The following is a 19,742-nucleotide window of genomic DNA, read 5'->3' as shown; positions in this document are numbered from 1 at the left end:
TTTTTTAATCTTTCTCCCCGCTTCCCTCCTCCCTGCCCTTCCTTTTCCTCCTGTTCTCTCCCCTCTCTTCCCCTTTTTCATTCTGTTAACCATTTTCCCTGCTTTCATTCCTGTTTCAACAAATCAGACTAGGGTTACTTCTCAGGTTCTCAGGTCATCTGCATTGAAACCATGGAAAAATAAGTTTGGTCTGTTTCTAAACCAGATTATCAGGGGACCATTAATCTTACATGAGAAAAATGACTACACAGTTAAGTGTGGGAGATGCTGTAGATTTTGTTGTTTTGTTTTTTCCTCAGACATATTGCTTAGCTGTTAAACATGTTTCTGTACTGCAGGATTTCTTAAAGCACAGGATTTTCTGTCCTTTAAATATTAGTGTTTTTGAAATCTAAGAATGAGCCGGATAATAGGCCGGGTTTCCCACACTCATTTGTCTGGGAGCCCTGTGAAGGAAGAGCACCTGGACATTACTAAGTCTGCTTAAATAATCATTGAAACAATTCGAGTTACTTTTAAAAGGTGTATTTCTTGGCAATATTTTAAAGAAATTGTAGGACTTTGCAGATACTTTTTTTTTTGAAGAAGCTAAAATTGACTAAGAGTCTGTATTTTGGAAAATGCAATGGAAAGGTCTAGTAAATGGCAAGGAAAGAAGTGTTATGTAGGAAAACACTAATGTTTACCATGTCGAAAGAACAAGGCAGTAGTAGGTGATAGGGGTTGATGTAGGGACTGGAGATTGTGATGGTGCTGTAAGTTAAGGAAAATTTTGGAAATAGCCAATGTACTAGTGAGACAGATGGGTTCCATATTGTTGGTGGAAATACTAGAATCCCATAAGAAGCTTAAAAAGCATAAACAGAAAAGGAAAGGAACAAGCAGATAATTTGATTACTAATAGTTTACATGCCCTAGTTATTTAAGACTCAGAAAAATAGTATACTATGTTGTCATTGAATAGTCTTCATTTTCATTATTCTGTTTTTTAAGTGTGAGTAGATTATTTGGAGCATTTTTTACTTGTTTTTATATTTAATTTAATTATGGTAAGAAACCATTTATAAATTTATCCTGTATATTTGTTGGTAAATTATTTTGTACAGACACAGAAGCCTCGAAAGTTTGACTGTGAACTTCCAGATATTTCATTAAAAGATTTACAGTTTCTGCAATCATTTTGTCCTTCAGAAGTCCAGCCATTCCTCAGGTAAACATCATTAGTATTTTTAACTTTGGTGATCACTTTATAAGGTTTTCATTATTCTGGAGCTGTGGAAAGGTAGCACCAGTACTCAAGGAAGGTGTCACAATAGAGAAATATCTTATGACACACTGGCTTTCCAACAGACACCTTAGGAAATCTCTGGAGAATATAAAAATGTTCCAAAAATGAATGTAAAGTAGAAGGGGATTAATGTCTTCCATATGATTAATTTTTTTTCTAATAGTTACTCTTAACTTTGCATACTGTGGGAGATTTCTAATTTATCACTCTAATGATTATATCCTAGGCTTCTTAAACAATTCCTGGTATTGATTGAAAGAGGATGGTAATGTTGTGTTATTTTTGTCATAGATAAAATATTTGGCCCTAGTTACCCATCTTTTTATTAAATCAGAAATCTAATTTGATTGCATTCTGTTTCAGGGTTCCCTTACTTTGTGACTTTGAACCTCTACACCAGCATGTTCTTGCTCTACATAATTTGGTAAAAGCAGCACAAAGTTTGGATGAAATGTCACAGACCATTACAGATCTACTGAGTGAACAAAAGGCAAATTAAATTCTTTCAAGTGGTTCACTTCGTTAGTGTGTTTACATTGCTGCAGCTCTGTAAGCCTGTCCCTCTCTTTTCCAGGCATCCATGAGTCAGACATCCCCACAGTCGGCTTCCTCTCCAAGGATAGAAAGTGCAACAGGAATTATAACTACTACCTCACCGAGAACTCCTCCACTCACTGTTCAGGATCCCTTATGCCCTGCAGTGTGCCCCTTAGAAGAATTATCCCCAGATAGTATTGATGCCCACACATTTGATTTTGAAACTATCCCCCATCCAAACATAGAACAGACTATTCACCAAGTTTCATTAGACTTGGATTCATTAGCAGAAAGTCCTGAATCAGATTTTATGTCTGCTGTGAATGAGTTTGTAATAGAAGAAAACTTATCATCCCCTAATCCTATAAGTGATCCACAGAGTCCAGAAATGATGGTGGAGTCACTTTATTCATCAGTTATCAATGCAATAGACAGTAGAAGAATGCAGGATACAAATATATGTGATAAAGGGGATTTAGGAGACCATGCTTCTCTAAAACTCCACTTGGAAAAATGTAGAGTCGTTGCCCAAGACTCACACTTCAGTATACAAACCATCAAGGAAGACCTTTGCCACTTTAGAACATTTGTGCAAAAAGAACAGTGTAACTTCTCAAATTCTTTAAAATGTACAGCAGTAGAAATAAGAAGCATTATTGAAAAGGTAAAATGTTCTCTGGAAATAACACTAAATAAAAAACATCATGAGGAAGTACAGTCTTTAAAAAGTGATTATGAAGGCAAACTCGGTGAGTTAATAAAGGAGAGTGAAGAAAATGAAAACAAAATTAAAAAGCTGAAGGGAGATTTAGTATGCCTTGAGGAGGTTTTACAAAATAAAGATAATGAATTTGCTGTGGTTAAACATGAGAAAGAAGTTGTCATCTGCCTGCAGAGTGAAAAGGATCAGAAGTTGTTAGAAATGGAAAATAAAATGCACACTCAAGATTGTGAAATTACAGAACTGAAACAGTCACGAGAGACAGTGTTAGAAGACCTAAAAAAGCTCCATGTTGAGAATGATGAAAAGATCCAGTTGTTGAGGGCAGAGCTCCAGTGCTTAGAGCAAAGTCATCTGAAGGAATTAGAGGACAGTCTCCATGTCAGGCACACACAGGAGATTGAGAAAGTTAGGACAGACCACGAAGTTTCTTTGGAGGAATTAAAAAAGGAAAATCAACAACGAATCGATAAAATACAAGAGTCTCATGCCACAATTATACAGGAAAAAGAACAGCAGCTACAGGAATTAAAACTCAAGGTTTCTGACTTGTCAGACATGAGATGTAAGTTAGAGGTTGAACTGGCATTGAAGGAGGCAGAAACCGATGAAATAAAAATTCTGCTGGAAGAAAGCAGAGCCCAGCAGAAGGAGACCTTAAAATCCCTCCTTGAACAAGAAACGGAATATTTGAGAACAGAGATCAGTAAACTAAACCAAAAGATTCAGGACAATAATGAAAATTATCAGGTGGGTTTGGCAGAGCTAAGAACTTTAATGACACTTGAAAAAGATCAGTGCATTTCAGAGTTAATTAGCAGACATGAAGAAGAATCTGATATACTTAAAGCTGAATTAAACAAAGAAACATTATTGCATCACCAAGCATGTGAAGTAGAAAAAAACCTGAAAGAAGAAATAATTGCACTACAGAGTAAATTGGACTCAGAATTGAGTGCTCTTGAAAAACAAAAATATGAAAAAATCACCCAGCAGGAAGAGAAATATGAAGCCATTATCCAGAAACTTGAGAAAGACAAAGAGAAATTCATCTTGAGCCAGGAACAAGACAAAGAACAGTTAATTCAGAAGTTTAATTGTGAAAAAGAAGAAGCTATTCAGACTGCCCTAAAAGAATTTAAATTGGAGAGAGAAGCTGTTGAGAAAGAGTTACTAGAAAAAGTTAAGCATCTTAAGAATCAAATAGCAAAAAGGTAAGAAATAACGTTAGTCTGTGATTATAAAATTAAAATATTGGTGATTCAAATTTTAATTGTGTGTAATCACAGTACCTTAATCCATGAATTTATCTTTGGTAAATCTAGCAATTGAGATATTTTTACAAAGTAAAAACTTTTATTTTTTAAAGTGTTTCTTGTAAACATTTAAAAAATACCAGACTGCATAAATTCATGAGCGACTTAAAAATGGATTATTTGGATTCCCAGAGAAACAAATTTTTTTGAAAAATTTGAATGTTTCTCAGAAGCTTTTTTCTCTCTTTTTAATTCGCAAATTTTCTCCTTTTGGTTTATTTGAAGATTTCTCCTTAAAGCCTTCAGTTGAAAATTATTTCATGCTTTTTAAATTGTGTATGTATAAAAGCTGTTTCCTCTGAGCAATGTTTGTTAAAGGCCAAATTCTAAACTGGGGCTGTACAGTTGATCAGTTTATTTTCTCTATGGTTCAAAAGATGTTTTTAAATTCAGGTTTTATACAGTGGTGGGTGGGTTTTTTTTTTTGCATTTTTATTTTCTGATATTACTGACTTCATCAGAGAATGGTCTTCAGTATTTCTATTCTTTAAAATTTTCAGAGGGGTTTTGTGGCCTAATAAACAATATCTAGAACATTACTAATTCTATCATTAATTCTTCCAACTGAATATAGTATATATACAATATATATTTTAACCTGTTTCTTGCCATATCATTGTTACATTGTATCTTGTGATTGACTCTCTGCCGTGTAATATTCATATATCAGTATATAGTTATACCTCCCCTTCTAATTGAAAGCAGAAACTCCTTGTGTGTTTAGGGGGTTTGGAGGGCTTATAGAGGGACTAGGGCCTGCATAAGTGTTTCCAGAACTGGGGGTTAAGGTTGCACGAGTCGCTGCTACAGTCCAGTAGAGTTCTGAGTGAAATACCATGAAAGCATATAGTGAGGCGCCCACCAGAGCTGATGCTTTTCCATGGCTCACAACACTCAGGAATCTCTTCAAAGCCTGCAACACAGAATGGGTAGTTTTCAGTCACTTGGCAGGAAGGGAGCTGCTGTGTAAAGAAGTGTATCTGGCTGCAGCTACCTGTGGAGGGTAAGCCTGGGCTGCTTTTCTTCTTTGCAAACTGTGCGTGTTCTTCTCATTGGCACACTTGCAGCTGCTGGGGATTCTGGGATATGTAGAGTCTGTATTCCTGTGTAGGTGAGTTCCTGAGGGGGTGGCGAGACGCTGGCAGATGGCCTGCACTGTCCTGCCTGAGACCCAGGTACTCATATGTCATCCTGCATATGTCCTCTATCCATACTGAACTTCCAAACAAAGACACATACCACATCATGTTTCTGTCTAAGGTAATTCAGCTTATATCCCTTTTCTATCCTAAGATATCTCACCCTCTTTCAAGAGGTCAGGCTCAACCTTACAGCACTCGAGCCGGCCTAGAGTGAACATTTTGATGTCCATTCATCTTTCAAAAAAGCATTGTCTTTTTGGTATTACATAGGTTAAATGCTGAAATATGGGGTCAAACTACAACTGTCACAGCATATATAAAATCCTAAGCAAAGAGGATAAAGATAAAAAATGGGTTAAAAGATATGGGCTTGGGGGGGCCATCGGGTGAGAAATTGGGGATCAACAGAGGTGAGGCTTAGAACCTCACCCCCCCTGTTTTGAGAGAAATCTTCTGCATCCGTGGATGTTTTATTGCCCTTGTCTAGCTTGGATTAACACATAGTCTACAGGCACACACCTGATCATCTACATTTACTCTCTTACAACACTAAACTATGTTTTCTACCTTTATCTTGCATCTACCTACCACTTCAGCATTTTATTAAAAATAATAATAATAATAATAATAAAGGGAGAAATGTGGGATCCACATATAAATCAAGTATAAAAATCAAACAAATATTCATATTTGACTTGATTGTTTATAGTTCATGATGCGTGATCAAAACCGAAAGTTTCTGTGATGACTGCCCTTGTACTGTTCACCATGTAAGAAATTATTCACTATGTAAGAATTTGTTCACCATGTAAGAACTTGTTCGTTATGCTTCAGAAGATTGGAGACTGATGAGAATTAGGCTTGGGGTGGATTAATGATTGTGCATTGAGCATTTACTCCCCTATACTGAATTTTATTGTTGTTAACAACCATTTGATCAATAAATATGAGAGATGCCCTCTCAAAAAAAAAAAAAAAGATATGGGCTTGATCACTATGGTCTTCATTTCTGTAACTGGCCTTGTATGTCTAGTAGTATTTACGTCTCCCTTCTTTTACCCACTCCATTTTTTCCCTTAGCTTTACCTCAGCTGATTTTACTTCTTGTCCTGAAGAGACTGCCATTCATTTGACTCTGTCACTGGACATGGCAGTGCCACCATACAGCCTAGAGAAGCCCCTGACTTCTAGTAATATTCCTCCTTACCCTTATTAAATAGGAGCATTTGTCACCCATTGATATCATATCAGTGCATACAGCAAGTTCACGCAGCAGTCTTCCTTGCATGTTGGCTCAGTGTCAGGAGGAGCCCTAAGTAGCCAAGTAGTTTAAACTTTCAGATCAGAGGCATCCTGTCTGTATCTTCTGGTAAAAGAATTCTTTTGATGGGTTGCTAAACCAGCTTTATAAATCAGCATGACCCAAAATTGTAGGGACAAGAAGCAGAAGTTTTGCTAGTGGCTTATTGTGGTAGTGGTTATTCCAGTTTCTATCCCTGGTTCTCCAACCTGTGCATTCTATGGGGATTAGTCTTACAGAGCAATATCTGGTTCAGAGTTTGTAGTAAGTGCATTCTTTACACAGACCATGCAGGATCTCATCCATCTGCTACTATGACTAGATTTCGAATAGATGGGTCCACAGTTCTATCAGGCAGGCGCTTTAGGGATTGCATATTTGTAAAGCCAGTGATTTTCATACACATGTGGCCAGGGCTACACCTCATTGACTTGTTCAGAAGCAATTTTAGTGGAATTACATACCAATGAATAAGCTGTTTTGTAAGTTCAGCGATGGTGTTTTTGCAAAAATATTGTAGGCATGGAAGGTAAATTTGCATGGAGACTAATGGTCTGTTCTTGTGAGGACCAATTACTGTCCCTTCCTGATAGAAGTGGGCCAGTGTAATCGACCTGCCACCAAGTGGCTGGCTATCTTGTCTCCTGATGGAGCACTATGTCAGGGGGCTCTATGTCAGTTACTGGATGTGTAGAAATCCATATTGCCAAGCCTATACACAGCTTCATTTCCTGCCTTTATGGACAGCTTGTTCATTAGCCTTCTGAACAGGACTGGTGTGGCTTGGGAAGGCAGTTGACTGATAACGAATATTCACCTTGCCCCTGATTAAGAAGCTCCTCAAAATGGGACACAATATACTCAGAGGACTTAAGTATCCTTATACTGGTGCCCATTTTAAAAGGTTCATCCATATTTCTCTTCTGTAGATCTTGTCACCAGATTTCAGCTTCATTTCTTGCAAGTTCCTTACTATTCAGCCAAGCCTTTGGCTTGAGGCACTGTAGATCTATGCCTCTGGCTGTCTTTCTTCTTCAGCAACTTCAGGTATACTGCCTGGCACTTCCATGGGGAAGAATTCCCATCATGGAATGTGTGGAATCTTCAGGGCCACTCCTCAGAGGGGCTCCATGCTTCAATTGTGCTTTTGAATTGTGTCAGCATATTGTGCAGGATCACATGAAATCAGGCCTGCCAGTTTTTCCCTTGTAGTGAGCACCTCAGCTGTGATGAGAAAGGAGACCTGCTGGCAGGAGTCAGACCCTGGAATCCAACTCTCTTGTGCATGGCTTGTGTCTCAGGACATGTTTGGGCTCCATCTCATGCATGCCACACCTATGCACTGTATGTAGCACGTGCTCACAACTTCATGGCTTAACAGGGTAGACAACATCCATTTCATGAAGGGCAACTGAGGTCACACAGAAACTTGAGAGACTGTGGTCAGTCATTATACAGAGCTATTGTACAGAAGGAAAATTGTTGTATGCTTTAAAATCCTAAGGGTCTAAACTGTGGTTCTCCATAGGACTTGACAAATGCACCATACAGTATCCCTTTATGCTGCAGACACTTAAGCATCTTCTGGGAAATGTGGTCCAAGTAATAGAACAACTTATATGTCAGAGTGGACCTGTTGCAAGAGAACCTCTTGCTCTGGGCCTTAAACAGACCAGACAGCCTTAAAAGTTACTTGCAAATGAGTTAGGGCAGCATGCCCATATGTACTGTAGATTGCTTCCAGAATCCAGAGATGCTCACCTAGCAGTGGCTTGTCCCTCCGTAGAGGGGCCATCTCACATGCCAGACTATTGGATACTTGGGAATTTTACTGCTGACAAGCTCCTTGATTTTCATGGGCTGTTTTGTTTCTGGCACTCCTGTGTTCTACCTTTAGCTCAGGTAGTTGCTTTCTACTTACAAGGTCTGATGAGCATATTGCCATAAACATGTTGGTTTAGTGTGATATCTTGAGGGATAGCAAGAAGAACTATATCCCTGTCAACTAGATTTTAACAGAGGAGTAGATGACAAGATCGAATTAAGACAGTGAAAGGCTGCTACTGTCCCTGTATGTAAACCACACTGCTGCTTTGGTCTATATCAGGGATTGACAAACTGTCCTTAGGAACCCAGCCCACCACTTCCTTTTTTGGGATACAGAGGTACCTCTCCTTACTGCCTGTGGCTGCTTTTGGTGAAGTTAATTAGTTGTGACAGATCATTTTTACTATTTGTCTCTACAGAAACATATTTTGTTAATCGCTAGTCTATACTAATAGGAATAGAGGGGAAAGAAATCACCAGATCAATAGCTACATGTCAAGTAATAGTGGCCTTTTTGATTTGCTCCAGCAAAGAGGTCATATGTGAAAGAGCAGTTTTATTGTGGTCATGACCTGATAATATTTATGGTAATACAGTGCTTGTTTTTATAGGTTTCTGCAGGAAACATACTTATGATAAAAGAATGTGATAGAAATCTCTTTCCTTGTGTCATTTGAAGTATGACAGTTTTAGAGATTTTTCTTGCTGCCTTCTATAATAATAGTCCTCATTCAGTGAGTTAGGGGACCAACAGGAATTCCCCAACAGTTAGTTGCTTTTATGTTTGTTCCACTATAGATTCTGGGTGTAAGGATGTACCTCTTGCCTGTGGTGAGGGACCCATTGGGCCCAAATTCAGTTTGTCACCTGACAGTAATCTAGTGGACCACAGTGACATTAGAATCACCTCAGGGCCAGTGTTCAGTAGTACCCCAAAAGTTGGTTAATTACCTTCCCTGAATGCACACTAAATATGGACAATGGCCACAGGCCCCTTGGTGAAGGGTAGAAGACTTCACAATATAGACTTGTGCATTGTAGTTGGTGACTGACTTGGAATTAGGTGAGGGGATGGTGATTCTTTTGTTCTAAGTTAGAACTCTGAACACCATGCCACATAGGGAGTTCTTGTTTGTTTGTTTGTTTTAAAGTTTTAATAAGACCTTATTAGCCCATTCCATTACAGCCCTAGGGACAGTCACGCCAAAGATTTTTCTGGGTCAGGCCTTCTGATTACTGCTCTGGCTCTGCTGCCTTTGATGGCACCACATCATGTCTCCAGTTAAGTGCTACCAGTTGGCCTCTTCCATTCCAGAATTCTGTCATTGCCATTAAACTCATTGAATTTCAGTAGTTTTGTCTCCCCTCTGCTCACCCTATCCTGCAGAGCAGAGCCTTTTGAGGTGAAGGCAGTGTTCTCTAGACTCTAAAGGGTGTACATAAATCCCATCTAGTATGCCTGTCACCATCATTCTTTGGATGCCTTCCTCTTAACTAAGAGTCAGTATATTTGTTCTTTAAAGGGACACATGGTAAATACTTCAGGATTTGCTGGTCACATGCAATCTTTGTCACATTTGAGAGCGTGTGTGTGTGTGTGTGTGTGTGAGACTGTGTCTGTTACCACTCTTTAGGTAAAATCAAGAGCAAATGGTCCTTTAACTTTGGTCTCAGTACCCTTTACACACTCAAAAATTTTTGAGGACCTCAAAGTGGTTTTGTTTCTATAGATTATAACTCTCAATATTATCTGTATTTTAAATTAAACAAATTTGAAAGATATTTAGTTATTTTAAAATAGTAAGCATACTGCATGTTAGCATAAATAAGAGTTTTTTAAAGAAAACTATTTTCTAAACTAAAAATTAGAAGAGTAGGTTTTTTTAATATATATATTTGCAAACCTTTAATGTTCAGCTTAATGGATTCTCATGTCTGTTTCTGCATCCAATCTATTGTAGTATTTTTTTATTTAAAGTATATGATGAAAATCCAGCCTTTTAATTTAATTGGAATAGAGAGGAATATTAAAATAGGTTTTTTAGATAATTACAGATATTTTTCCTTGAGACAATAAAATCCAACAAATGATTATTTTTTAATAGTTTCACTATGGAATATGAAACTGTCAGTAGACTTTTTTCAAATTCTTTATGCTAATATCTACTGAACTATCTATCTTGCATTTTGAGTATTTTACCCATACATGACTTTGTAGCACAAGGAATTAATCATTTGGAAAATACTGGTTCGCTGAGTTAGGAAGATTTGCAGATGTTGACACATCTTCTTAACACACACACACAAAAAAGCACATTTGTGAATAACACCTGTTCTATAAAAAAGCTCTTAGATACCAGGAAACTCTCCAGCTCATAGTGGCAGATATAAATTTTCTAACAGTTTAATATCCTTTTAAAGAATCACATTTTATCCTTGGTAGCAAACTGTGTAAGTTTATTGACATAACAGGCTCACGTTGATCATTTTTGAAAATGACCAAAACCCAAATTTAAAGAATTAGGCATTGTCATTTTTCAACCAGAAATAGTGTGCCATGAGAAAAGTAGCTAGTTCAGCATACAACCAAAGCAATTATACACATACTTTCCCAGGAGATAAACATACTTTGTAAGTGGCATTAGTACTTTATATGTATTCTCATTTCATCAAGGAACCTAAAAAGATGTCTATTCAGTGGTCAGGATCAAATAATAATAATAGTTTTTACTACACCAGAGATACTCCAAAGTAAAAACCTACCTTTTTTACTTAGAATGACTTGAAGTAAAGGATACAGTGACTAAAAATATAGTTTGGTGCTCTTGTCTTTAATTTATGTCAAGGTATCAGCAGTTTTCATTTGTACAAGTGTCAACGATTGTAGAAGACCTTATAGAAAGCAAAAATCATCCTCTTATTACATGAAAATAGTTAAAACCTTACTGATCCCCTGGAAGTATTCTAGGGTTCTGTGGATCACACTTTGAGCATCATTTGTATAGTCATTGGCAAACTTCCTGTGAAGTGGCACATTGTAAATATTTTAAACTTTGTGGGCCAGATGGTCTCTATCCAAGCCACTAATTTTACTATTATAGCAAGAGAGGAGTAAGACAGTATAAATGATGGGTGTGGCTGTGTTCCAATAAAACTTTAATTATAGAAACAGGTAGCAGGTTGTATCTGGTCTGTAGACCTTTGTTTGCCTACCTGTGGTCTACCAGAGTATCTCCTTTGGTATTTTGCTTACATTTACTGTTGGCCATTAGGTCAAGATTTTAGGCAATTAACCTAGCAAACTGTTAAAAGCTAACATTAAATCTAGAATCTCTGGTTGTTATATCCATACAAATAATTTTGACCTGATTCAGTATTATGTTTTTTCTTCCCATTCTAACTCCCGTTGGATCCATTACCATGCATAGTTCCTATTCCTACATTTTCTGCCAACATAAAAGGAAGATTTTGCAAATGCAATTCCTCTTTGGTTAGATTTTTAACTCCTCTGGGATATGCAGATTCAAAAGTTGGAATGCTCTGAAAGTGATGAAATGGTGGGAGAGATTGTTGAGAAGGATCAACTTGGTGAGAAGGGAACTTCAGGCAGGGTGACACTGATCTCCTCAGATAATGGTGAGAGGCTCTGCTTCTGGCATGGGAGGTTTGGTGGGATTTTGAGGAACAGTTGGGACATCTCCAAAATGTTGCTGCTTATGACTACCTGATCCAAGACAACTATTGGTGTCAGCTGTCCTGCCATGGAATATCCTGCTCTACAGAATTAATTTGTACTGTCAGTGAGGTCATTAGTGCTTGCACATCAGAGCAGATGAGAGAATCAACTGCAGATTCCCATCTTTATGGTCTTTTCCCCCCTCTATGATCATATTTGTATCTGTCTGGATTGATGTCAGAAAACATAATACTCTCTTCATAATATTCTAGGATTAAAGAGTTTAATATTAGAATTAGAACTTACCATGAGTTTGGGGAGTGGTAAGGAAGCTGTGGCTGAAGGCCTGGAAACCTGTAGGTTCACAATCCCCTGAAACCAGAACAGGTGGCTACTAAGGAGACAGCTGCAATTCTTTGGAGTCTTCTGCCAGTGGTCTGCTGAGATACCAGCACCAAGCCACTTCTAGAGAACAATGTACTCTCTTTAGCATTCCAGGTCTTGTGTGGGCAGATTTCATTGGCAAACCTGAACCCAGACCTTACTGGGAAGGGAATCTGGATGCTGTAGTTCTTGGCTTCTCTGTCATGCAGAGGAAACACTTGAAAAGGGATGAGGAAACCTTCACAAATAAATGATGCTGTTTGATGACACACAGTCCAGCACATTTCCCATCTTCTGCCACATGGTTTTACATATATGCCAGAGGCACCATTTAAGGACCAACTGCCTGGAAGAAACATTGGCAAGATATAAGTAAAATATTAATTGTATCTGTAATGTCAAAGAGATTCCATGAGTCAATAAGGAAAGGGCAAATGATACATTAGAAAAGTGGGCAGAGGATATGAACAGATAAAGAAGAAACACAAATGGCCAATATGGGAATAGCTGTAGGGTCTGCTTGGGATTAAGGAATGTAAAATGAAAATAAGATACTTACTCTTCCGTGTAACTGTGTAACTGGGGAAAGTTAAGTCCGTAGCATACATTATTTTTTGAGGATTTAGAGGAAAGGGCTTTCTCATATACCTGTGTTGAAAGAACATGAGTAAGAATATGTGTGTGTGTGGTTTGCATGTGCCAGGAAATCCACCTCCTACACTGTTCATGATCGTCCTTCCAAAGGGTAGTTGATGTGGATCTGGGTGAGTATGGGACCATTTGAATTTTGTAATTTTAATACTATTTTTAAATCTCAAAAGAGTTTTTAAAATCGATGATAAACAGTAATTGTTTATTAGATCCAGATTTGATAGTCAGTGATAGAAAAGGTCCAGACATCGAGATAGTCTAGTTTGCATTCAGTGTAGATTTTCCAGTTACTAGAAGTATTGGGTATAATAGTCTTTTGCTGACTCCACATACCCCTCTCTCTAGCTCTAAAGGAGAAGACATGGAAAACAAGTCCTTTACCTTGTCTTTTGATTAATTGAGTTATGGGATAGGTGTTTTCCCATTCAAGCCTTTTTGGAAATTAAGCAAGAAGTCTCAGACTGCATACTCCATGTTTGGCAAATTAAAACCATACCTTAGGAGAAAATGGGCAGCAAGTTTATCAGGATTACTAGATTTCATCAATAAGTATGAATAAAAGAATCACAATTCACAATTTCCTATATGATTATCAGTTACTATTAATGTGATTGTTTTTTTTTGTTATAATTAATCTACAATTACATGAAGAACATTATGTTTACTAGGGGCACCCGTTCAACAAGTCCTCCCCACAAACCACATTACAGTACTGTCCATCAGCATAGTAAGATGTTGTAGAATCACTACTTCTCTTCTGTATGTTGCACAGCCCTCACCATGCCTCCCCCCCCGCATTATACATGCTAATCGTAATACCTCCTTTCTTTTTCCCCACCCTTATCCCTCCCTTCCCACCCATCCTCCCCAGTCCCTTTCCCTTCGGTAACTGTTAGTCCTTTCTTGGGTTCTGTGAGTCTGCTGCTGTTTTGTTCCTTCAGTTTTTCTTTGTTCTTACACTCCACATATCAGTGAAATCATTTGGTATTTGTCTTTCTCCGCCTGGCTTATTTCACTGACCATAATACCCTCTAGCTCCATCCATGTTGTTGCAAATGGTAGGATTTGTTTTCTTCTTATGACTGAATAATATTCCGTTGTGTATATATACCACATGTTCTTTATCCATTCATCTACTGATGGTCACTTAGGTTGCTTCCATTTCTTGGCTATTGTAAACAGTGCTGCGATAAACATAGGGGTACATCTGTCTTTTTCAAACTGGGCTGCTGCATTCTTAGGGTAAATTCCTTAAAGTGGAATTCCTGGGTCATATGGTATGTCTATTTTGAGCTTTTTGAGGAACCTCCATACTGCTTTCCATAGTGGTTGAACTAATTTACATTCCCACCAGCAGTGTAGGAGGCTTCCCCTTTCTCCACAACCTTGCCAACATTTGTTTTGGTTTGTCTTCTGGATAGTAGCCATCCTTACTGGTGTGAGGTGATATTTCATTGTGGTTTTTATTTGCATTTCTCTGATGATTAGCAATGTGGAGCATCTTTTCATGTCTGTTGGCCATCTGAATTTCTTCCTTGGAGAACTGTCTGTTCAGCTCCTCTGCCCATTTTTTAATTGGATTATTTACTTTTTGTTTGTTGAGGTGAGTGAGCTCTTTATATATTTTGGATGTCAAGCCCTTATCAGATCTGTCATTTATGAATATATTCTCCCATACTGTAGGGTACCTTTTTGTTCTATTGATGGTGTCCTTTGCTGTACAGAAGCTTTTCAGCTTAATATAGTCCCACTTGTACATTTTTGCTTTTGTTTTCCTTGCCCAGGGAGATATGTTCATGAAGAAGTCACTCACGTTTATGTCCAAGAGATTTTTGCCTATGTTTTTTTCTAAGAGTTTTATGGTTTCATGACTTACATTCAGGTCTTTGATCCATTTCAAAATTACTTTTCTGTATGGGGTTAGACAGTGATCCAGTTTCATCCTCTTACATGTAGCTGTCCAGTTTTGCCAGCACCATCTGTTGAAGAGACTGTCATTTCCCCATTGTATGTCCATGGCTCCTTTATCATATAGTAATTGACCATGTATTTTTGGATTAAAGTCTGGAGTCTCTATTCTGTTCCACTGGTCTGTGGCTCTGTTCTTGTGCCAGTACCTAATTGTCTTGATTACTGTGGCTTTGTAGTAGAGCTTGAAGTTGGGGAGCGAGATCCCCCTACTTTATTCTTCCTTCTCAGGATTGCTTTGGCTATTCGGGGTCTTTGGTGTTTCCATATGAATTTTTGAACTATTTGTTCCAGTTCGCTGAAGAATGCTGTTGGTAATTTGATAGGGATTGCATCAAACCTGCATATTGCTTTGGGCAGGATGGCCATTTTGACGATATTAATTCTTCCTAGCCACAAGCATGGGATGAGTTTCCATTTGTTAGTGTCCTCTTTAATTTCTCTTAAGAGTGTCTTATAATTTTCAGGGTATAGGTCTTTCACTTCTTTGGTTAGGTTTATTCCTAGGTATTTTATTCTTTTTGAATTTATTCTTTTTGAATAAAATTCCATTCTTTTTGTGAATGGAATTGTTTTCCTGATTTCTCTTTCTATTGGTTCATTGTTAGTGTATAGGAAAGCCACAGATTTCTGTGTATTGATTTTGTATCCTGCAACTTTGCTAGTAGTCCTGTAGTGGAATCTTTAGGGTTTTTTATGTACAATCATGTCATCTGCAAATAGTGACGGTTTAACTTCTTCTTTACCAATTTGGATTCCTTGTATTTCTTTGTTTTGTCTAATTGCCGTGGCTAGGACCTCCAGTACTATGTTGAATAACAGTGGGGAGAGTGAGCATCCCTGTCTTGTTCCCGAGCTCAGAGGAAAAGCTTTCAGCTTCTCTCTCTTCAGTATGATGTTAGCTGTGGGCTTATCATATATGGCCTTTATTATGTTGAGGTACTTGCCCTCTATACCCATTTTGTTGAGAGGTTTTATCATGAATGGATGTTGAATTTTGTCGAATGCTTTTTCAGCATCTATGGAGATGATCATGTGGTTTTTGTCCTTCTTTTTGTTGATGTGGTGGATGATGTTGATGGATTTTCGAATGTTGTACCGCCCTTGCATCCCTGGGATGAATTGCACTTGGTCATGGTGTATGATCCTTTTGATAAATTTTTGAGTTCGGTTTGCTAATATTTTATTGAGTATTTTTGCATCTACATTCATCAGGGATATTGGTCTGTAATTTTCTTCTTTGGTGGGGGTCTTTGCCAGGTTTTGGTATTAGGGTGATGTTGGCTTCATAGAATGCGTTTGGGAGTATTCCCTCCTCTTCTGTTTTTTGGAAAACATTAAGGAGAATGGGTATTATGTCTTCTCTGTATGTCTGATAAAATTCCGAGGTAAATTCATCTGGCCTGGTGGTTTTGCTCTTGGGTAGTTTTTTGATTACTGCTTCAATTTCGTTGCTTATAATTGGTTTGTTTAAATTTTGTGTTTCTTCCTTGGTCAGTCTTGGAAGGTTGTATTTTTCTAGGAAGTTGTCCATTTCTTCTAGGTTTTCCAGCTTGTCAGTATTAGGTTTTCATAGTATTCTCTAATAATTCTTTGTATTTCTGTGGGGTCTGTTGTGATTTTTACTTTCTCGTTTATGATTCTGTTGATGTGTGTTGATTCTCTTTTTCTCTTAGTAAGTTTGGCTAGAGGCTTATCTATTTTGTTTATTTTATCAAAGAGCCAGATCTTGTTTTCATTAATTTTTTTTCTATTGTTTTATTCTTAGTTTTATTTATTTCTTCTCTGATCTTTATTATGTCCCTCCTTCTGTTGACTTTAGGCCTCATATGTTCTTCTTTTTCTAATTTCAATAATTGTGACATTAGACTATTCATTTGGGATTGTTCTTCTTTAAGTATGCCTGGATTGCTATATACTTTCCTCTTGAGACTGCTTTCGCTGCGTCCCACAGAAGTTGTGGCTTTCTGTTATTGTTGTCATTTGTTTCCATATATTCCTTGATCTCGATTTTAATTTGTTCATTGATCCATTGATTATTTAGGAGCATGTTGTTAAGCCTTCATGTGTTTGTGAGCCTTTTTGTTTTCTTTGTACGATTTATTTCTAGTTTTATACCTTTGTGTTCTGAAAAGTTGGTTGGTAGAATTTCAATCATTTGGAATTTACTGAGGCTCTTTTTGTGGCCTAGTATGTGGTCTATTCTGGAAATTGTTCCATGTGTACTTGAGAAGAATGTGTATCCTGTTGCTTTTGGTTGTAGAGTTCTGTAGATGTCTACTAGGTCCATCTGTTCTAGTGTGTTGTTCAGAGCCTCTGTGTCCTTACTTATTTTCTGTCTGCTGGATCTATCCTTGGAGTGAGTGGTGTGTTGAAGTCTCCTAAAATGAATTCATTGCAGTCTATTTCCCCCTTTAGTTCTGTTAGTATTTGTTTCACATATGCTGGTGCTCCTGTGTTGGGTGCATATATATTTATAATGGTTATATCCTCTTGTTGGACTGAGCCCTTTATCATTATGTAATGTCCTTCTTTATCTCTTGTTACTTTCTTTGTTTTGAAGTCTATTTTGTCTGATACTAGTACTGCAACACCTGCTTTCTTCTCCCTGTTGTTTGCATGAAATATCTTTTTCCATCCCTTGACTTTTAGTCTGTGTATGTCTTTGGGTTTGATGTGAGTCTCTTGTAAGCAGCATATAGATGGGTTTTCCTTTATTATCCATTCTCTTACGCTGTGTCTTTTGATTGGTGCATTCAGTCCATTTACATTTAGGGTGATTATTGAAAGATATGTACTTATTGCCATTGCAGGCTTTAGATTCATGGTTACGAAATGTTCAAGGTTATCTTCTTTAATATCTTACTGTCTAACTTAACTTGCTTATTGAGCTATTATAAATACTGTCTGGTGATTCTTTATTTCTCTCCCTTCTTATTCCTCCTTCTCCATTCCTTATATGGTGGTTGTTTTATTCTGTGCTCTTTTGTGTTTCCTGTAACTGCTTTTCTGAGTTGTTGATTTTATTTTTTGCTTTTAGTTAGTATTTGGTTGGTCTGCTTTCTTTGCTGTGGTTTTATTTTCTCTGGTGACATCTGTTTAGCCTTAGGAGTGTTTCCATTTAGAGCAGTCCCTCTAAAATACCCTGTTTAGGTGGTTTGTGGGAGGCAAATTCCTCAACTTCTGCTTGTCTGGGAATTGTTTAATCCCTCCTTCATATTTAAGTGATAAATGCTGGATCCAGTATTCTTTGTTCAAGGCCCGTCTGTTTCGTTGCATTAAATAGATCATGCCATTCTCTTCTGGCCTGTAAGGTTTCTGTTGAGAAGTCTGAAAGCCTGATGGATTTTCCTTTGTAGGTGACCTTTTTCCTCTCTCTAGCTGCCTTTAAAACTCTGTTCTTGTCCTTGGTCTTTGCCATTTTAATTATTATGTGTCTTGGTGTTGTCCTCCTTGGGTCACTTCTGTTGGGAATTCTGTGTACTTCTGTGGTCTGATCAATTATTTCCTCTTCCAGTTTGGGTAAGTTTTCAGCAATTATTTCTTCAAATACATTTTCTATCCCTTTTTCTCTCTGTTCTTCTTCTGGTACCCCTATAATGCAGATATTGTACCTTTTGGATTGGTCACACAGTTCTCTTAATATTGTTTCATTCCTGGAGATCCTTTTATCTCTCTCTGCGTCAGCTTCTATGCGTTCCTGTTCTCTGTTTTCTGTTCCATCAATGGCCTCTTGCATCTTCTCCATTCTGCTTATAAATCCTTCCAGAGATTGTTCCATTTCTGTAATCTCCTTCCGGATGTCATCTCTTAGCTCTTGCATATTTCTCTGCAGCTCTATCAGCATGGTTATGACCTTTATTTTGAATTCTTTTTCAGTGAGATTTGTTAGGTCTATCTCCCCAGATTCCTTCTCAGGGGAGGATGTCTGCGTTAGTCTGGTTTGCATCAAATTTTTCTGCATTTTCATGGCAATAGAGGTGGTTGTGGGGAGCTGCGTTTGTCCGCTGAGAGAACGTCCCTTGCTGGTTTGTGGCTTTCATCTCCTAGGAGAACAGCGACCCCTAGCAGCTTGTGCTGGGAAGCTGCACTCAGATGGGGCCTCTGATTCTTGCCCGGCCACTGTGGAGCTCTGTGGTTGCTGTGGGTCTGGCCAGCCTCAGGCTGCTGCTCCAATATAGCAGAGCCGCGTCGTAGGGGATATGGGCGGGAAGCTGTTTATTGCTGTGAGGAGCCTCCGAGTTGCGCTGCTGCCCAGGGGGTTAGGGCGCCCAGAGTTCCCTGGGATTCCAGCTGCTGGGCTAAGTGTCCTGGGATGCTTCTGTCCAGCTGTGGGGTCCCTGTCCTTTTAAGATTTTCAAAAAGCACTTGCTTTTCTTTGACCCAGGTGTGCCGGCTGCGGGGGACCCGCTCACAGGTCTTACTGTCCTGTTTCCCTAGTATCCAGCACCCCATGCACTGTGTGTCCATGCTCTGGAGCAGATGGCTAGGGCTGGGTGTTTAGCAGTCTTGGGCTCCCTCTCCCTCCCCGCTCCGACTCCTCTCTTCTCACTGCGAGCTGGGGTGAGGGGTGCTCGGGTCCCGCTGGGCCGTGGCTTATATCTTACCCCCTTCGCAAGGCGCTGGGTTCTCGCAGGTATAGATGTAGTCTGGCTAGAGGGGTGCTTGGGTCCCGCTGGGCCGTGGCTTATATCTTACCCCCTTCGCAAGGCGCTGGGTTCTCGCAGGTGTAGATGTAGTCTGGCTATTGTCCTGTGTCTTCTGGTCTCTCTTTTAGGAATAGTTGTATTTGTTGTATTTTCAAAAATATATATGGTTTTGGCCGGGCAAGAATCAGAGGCCCCATCTGAGTGCAGCTTCCCAGCACAAGCTGCTAGGGGTCGCTGTTCTCCTAGGAGACGAAAGGCACAAACCAGCAAGAAGGTACGTTCT

At 38.6% G+C, this 19,742-nt stretch overlaps 1 protein-coding gene across 3 annotated transcripts in view; it reads left to right on the top strand.

Annotated features, from left to right (window-relative positions):
- Positions 1–19,742, top strand: part of RB1CC1 (RB1 inducible coiled-coil 1) — a 93,343-nt gene that overhangs the window by 54,434 nt on the left and 19,167 nt on the right. For all 3 annotated transcript variants that reach the window (XM_036990788.2, XM_036990786.2, XM_073229504.1), the window contains exons 13-15: positions 1,107–1,210; positions 1,652–1,778; positions 1,863–3,760. In XM_036990788.2, the coding sequence (XP_036846683.2) occupies positions 1,107–1,210; positions 1,652–1,778; positions 1,863–3,760 (2,129 nt within the window). The remainder of the gene's footprint in view (positions 1–1,106; positions 1,211–1,651; positions 1,779–1,862; positions 3,761–19,742) is intronic.

This window comes from Manis javanica, chromosome 2, assembly GCF_040802235.1.
Source record: "Manis javanica isolate MJ-LG chromosome 2, MJ_LKY, whole genome shotgun sequence".
Taxonomy (NCBI): Eukaryota; Metazoa; Chordata; class Mammalia; order Pholidota; family Manidae; genus Manis; species Manis javanica.
The sequence above is the reverse complement of the archived record's forward strand: the minus strand, read 5'-3'. Positions and strand labels throughout refer to the sequence as shown.